We start from the raw sequence: 5,125 nt of genomic DNA, 5'->3' as shown, positions 1-5,125 counted from the left end.
TGAGTGAAACCATCACTCTAATCGGTCAACAGCAGGAGGTCCTGACTTAGCAGGTTGGTCAAACCTAAAGTCAGAAAAACAGAACAGGTCCGAGTAGCGCTGCAGAGAAAGGCTAGCATCAAATACACAAGAACTAGCAGTAGAGTAGATAAAAATGGATCGTACTCACCAACCATGGCTCCCGCGCACGACTCAGGCTCATGATATAGGCTGGAGGTGAAGTCTGAAGCCTGGACCCTCGTGGAATGAAGGATTTAAAGGCAGCCGAGCACGTCTTGGCCTTCTTAAACCTCACGACCACCGTCTCGATGGAAGTGCCGAAAAGCTCAGAAGGGGAAACCGGCGCATCAAGAAGAAAGCCCTTCTCTTTCGACCCGATAACCACCAGACTCACCCACAGATGTCTCTTCATAACCACCATGGCTGCCACATTTTGGATCTGCCAATGGCAGTGGCGGCCTGCTTAGCGGCACGGAGAGCAAGATCTGTGGTGCGATGCAACTCAGCCACCTCATCATGGGATAGACCCAGCTTTTATCCAGGTCTTTCAGCAGATCAGCCTGAAAAGCCTGAAGCACCACCATGGTGTGCAACGAGACTGCAGCCTGACCTGCTGCCGCGTATGCCCTACCATTCAAACAGGTTTGGATGGCAGGGAGGGAGCCTTAAGAGAAGATGTCTCCCCCATGGAGAGATAACAGGCCAGCATCTCTTCAACAGGCGGCATCTTCTCATAACCATTCTCATGCATCCCCTTGATGTTGGCATAACTAGTATGCTGGAATCTGTGGATGTGGGACGAGAATGGATTTTTCCAAACCTCCTCGATCTCCAAATGAAGATTGGGAAGGAATGAAAGGCTCTTTTTTTTTTTAACTCAAGCCGGAGTGCAGTATAATGTGGTTATCTGAGAAGGACATGATATAAACCATCTGTCCAATAACTGCAGACAGATCCACACTATACATTTCCTATATAAACAAAAGGAAATTACTGATAGGGAGAAATTTCCCATCAGGTCCTTTCCATGTTCTCACCGCGACCGCAACACGCAGCATGCATTCAGCTCCCACGGGAGCTAAACACGCTCCGCCCCAATGGCTAGATTACCTCGGAAATCAAGCGAGAACGAAAACCGCTGCCGCGAATGCATTGCTATTCCCGCGAGAGGCGAACGAACTCATGCAAACGCTATCTACAAACTCGGGTAAATGGTGAAATGCTCACATCCCCCTCAGTAGTCCCGCGAATGCATCACGATGTGCACAAGCTGCCTCCTCGTGAGACGAGTGCGTTCAATTCATGCTTATCCTTCACAAGAAATAAGCAATGAATGCAGAGCGCATCCAACTCCCTCGAGAGCTGAACGCGCTTGCTCTTCACCACACACACACAGCAGGCGAGCCGTGTGAAACTGCAGGTATCAGAGCAAAGCCTCTGGCGAGAAACATGCACTCCTAGTCGTGTTTAGCTTAACGCTAACATAAACAAACGGTCAGTGAAGACGAAGAAGAGGATGACATGTTATCCAGGCGCCCTTTTATACTGTGATCGCGCAGGGTAATGACGTCATAGGCTGTCGCCGGCCAATGTTATTGTCGTTTTTAGATATATGCTTCAGACACCGGTCACACTGAAGGTGTCCCCCCATAGCGACCTCTAGAGGATGCAGTTCGAAGTTCCCTCGAAAGGGAACTAGCCATGACAGTGAGTTCTTACCTTACAAATGAGAACTTTATTGTTGTATTGGTGGGCATACTGGCATAATCCATCGGCCATGTGTGAGACCCCGTCTTTCTGGTGGTTCATGCCATTCTTACACCGAACACTAAAGCCATGGAATTTTGGAGAGGTTAGTTATGATTCGCTAGTTCTTAAGTACTCTTGAAGAGTACTGCTCTATTAAGTCACGAACAAGCTAAAACAATAACAAACGACTCAACAAACGATCTAATTACATTCATGTGCAACTCATTTCCATATATTAGTTTTGCATGCTGAATAGATATCCTAGTTTTTTATAACTGCAAATCATCAAATTATGAAGTGGCTCAGTGTTGATGTGATGAAATTAGAGTCTGATGTGTGACAATGCAGCAATTTTCTTGATTTATTATGCATCAAACACAATGCATCAGTGCATTCAACACAACCTGTATGTAAAAAAAACAAAAACAGCATTCAATCTACAGCTCGGAGCATGTGTGGACTTACTTGCAGCTGAGACAGACTGATGGGCAAGTGAAATATTCATCAGGAAAAAAGGAGCATATGCTGATTTTGTCATCTGAGATCTCGCCACAGAATCTGTTGCTCAAGGCCTGAGAGAGAGCAGAGCAGTGAAGTCCAGTGAAGCGTGTTTTCAGAAACATGCTCAGTTGACAAAGGTGAACACATACATGCATACACTGACCCCAAAAAGTAGTTTAGGACACGGTAAGATTGGTAAGATGTCTTTGAAAGAATTCACCATGTTCACCGAGGCTGAATTTATTTGATTTTATATATGGTAGAAACAGTAATATTGTAAAATATTATTTCAATTTCAATTATTTTTCTATTTTAATATATTTTAAAATATAATTTATTCCTGTGATTGAAAAGCTGAATTTTTAGCAACCATTACACCAGGCTTTAGTGTCACATGATCCTTTAAACATCATTTTAATATGCTGATTTGGTGATTTTTATTAATATTTTGAATTAGTGTTCATTAGTGCTGTCAAATGATTCATTCGCGATTAATCGTATCCAAAATAAACATATTTGTTTACATAATATATGTGTGTGTACTGTGTATATTCATTATGTACATATAAATACACACACATACATTATATATTTAGAAAATATTTAAATGTATATATTTATATTCATATAATTTATATTATATAAAAATATTTGAAAAATATAAACAACACTTTTTTCTTAAATATATACATGCATGTGTGTGTGTTTATATAGACATAATAAATATAAACAGTACACTCATATATGTTACGTAAACAAAAACTTTTATTTTGGATGCGATAAATCGTGATTAATCGTTTGACCGCACTAGTTTTTATTTTTATATTTTGTTTTCATTTTAAATTTAAAGTTTTACTTTTTTACCTTAGTATAGTTATTGTAGGTTAAGATAAGCTTAATGAAAATGAGAATCGTTGGCTTGGCAAAATGTTGAAATAAAAGAAGTTTACGATTTTTTATATTTTATTTTATTTTATTTCAGTTAAAATTAATTTTATTTCAAGTAACAATAATTATTTCATGGTTTTACTTTTAATTAACTATGAACTTGGTGCTCAAGAAACATTTTTTTGTTATTATCAATGTTGAAAACAATCATGCTGCTTAATATTATTGTGGAAACTGATGCATTTTTTCATTTCAATAGAAAGTTCGAAAGAATAGGATTTATTTAAAATAGAAATCTTAAAAGCCACCATTTTGTTCCTATTTTAAAGTTGATAAATTTAATGCAATCTTAGAAGTGAATAAATGTAATGTAATGTAATACATTTTTACATTTAAATGTAAAAAAAAAAAAAAATAATAATAATAATTTTAACCCCAAACTTTTGAACGGTTGTGAATGTAATGTATTTTTAAAGGTACAGAGTCAAATGAACCACTTTTATGTTGCTTTTAGTCCCTTTTGGAACTTGAAATTCCCTGGTCACCCTTTACTTTCAATGTATGGAAAAGAGCATTGTGAACATTCTGCTAAACTTCCTCTTTTGTGATTATGACATTATCATTTTTTGATTGAACTACTCCTTTAAATACATGAATTTACTGTAATTGAATTAGATACAAAATATCAAACCACATATGAAAGCTTTTAGTGTCTAAATTCTTTTTAGGGTCGCTTTAAACACACACAAAGAAATGTTTGAGGCGCTCTTTACCTGCAATGCACTGAACACAATGGCAGGCTGGCGCGGGGCTCGCTGGGATGTGTTGTTCACCTGCTGATTGACAATCTGCAGTAACTGTGAGTAGTCTGTGGGGGGAGTGATGGTTTGGGTGCCCACGTACTGAACAGAGCTGAAGGCGTCTGTGCTCTGGCCCAAGTCATGGAAGCGCTTTTGCAGAAGTGTGTCTGCTTGCCCCAGGACAGAGCCATCTGGATAAAGAAAACCAAACCCATATTTCTCTAGCCTGACACACTTCATTGGATGGCACTAATTTAATTGTTTCAAAATAAAAAAAAAAGATGAAAGAAGTTTTACAGGCATTTAAAGATTTTTATGCATTTTATACAACACTTTTCATGTACCATGATTTACAGCATGCTGAAAACCTGGAGTTTACCCAAGGGCATAATTATAACTGAGCAGTATTGTGATCTTTGTAACACTCCACACCTGAGTCACCCTGTCTTGGGATTTTCCTGCAATCTGTGTTAGATAACTAGTTGCTTAACCATTAAGCTACCTCCAACGTTTTGATTTTTCTTTTGGACAAATGATTTAAAAAATGTATTTATTTGAAAATGTGTCCTAATAAAACATTTTTTATTGCGTAGCAACCTTTTATAGAAGCAATAAAGCACCTGAAGATGCAATACTGCATTATATCTTATGTAATATCTTTATCTCTTTGTATTCATCTTGGTTTCATAAGATTAAAAAAAATATTTTCAAGAAAACTAAACATTTAATTACGAAACTTGAAAATGTCGTGTTCTAACCAGTAAGTAAACAGTAAAAATATTTTCCTTATTTCCTTAAATATATTCCTTATATATTTTGAGTGTACAAAATATTTGTTAAAAGTTTTTAAATATTTAACAATATATTTTGAATAAAATGAATATATACATATATATATATATATACATATAGTGCTGTCAAACGATTAACCGCGATTAATCGTATCCAAAGTTTTTTTATATATTTTGAAAATATTTACATTGACATGTACATATTTATAGTCATATAATTTATGTTATATATAAATATATTTAATATATAAACGTAACATACTTTTATTAAATATATACATGCATGGGTGTGTATTTATATATAGGCTACATAATAAATATACACAGTACACACACATATATTATGTAAACAAAAACTTATTTTGGATGCGATTAATCGCAGTTAATCTTTTGACA

General features: G+C 36.5%; 1 protein-coding gene across 1 annotated transcript in view; it reads right to left on the bottom strand.

Annotated features, from left to right (window-relative positions):
* Nucleotides 1-5,125, bottom strand: part of LOC107672363 (zinc finger FYVE domain-containing protein 1-like) — a 25,640-nt gene that overhangs the window by 10,244 nt on the left and 10,271 nt on the right. Inside the window, exons 3-5 of the mRNA XM_016465523.1 lie at nt 3,912-4,129; nt 2,215-2,321; nt 1,720-1,828 (exon numbers count right to left, since the gene is read on the bottom strand). Coding sequence (XP_016321009.1) covers nt 1,720-1,828; nt 2,215-2,321; nt 3,912-4,129 — 434 coding nt within the window. The remainder of the gene's footprint in view (nt 1-1,719; nt 1,829-2,214; nt 2,322-3,911; nt 4,130-5,125) is intronic.

This window comes from Sinocyclocheilus anshuiensis, unplaced genomic scaffold (genome assembly GCF_001515605.1).
Source record: "Sinocyclocheilus anshuiensis isolate Anshui unplaced genomic scaffold, SAMN03320099.WGS_v1.1 scaffold144, whole genome shotgun sequence".
In the NCBI taxonomy this organism is placed as follows: domain Eukaryota; kingdom Metazoa; phylum Chordata; class Actinopteri; order Cypriniformes; family Cyprinidae; genus Sinocyclocheilus; species Sinocyclocheilus anshuiensis.
The sequence above is the reverse complement of the archived record's forward strand: the minus strand, read 5'-3'. Positions and strand labels throughout refer to the sequence as shown.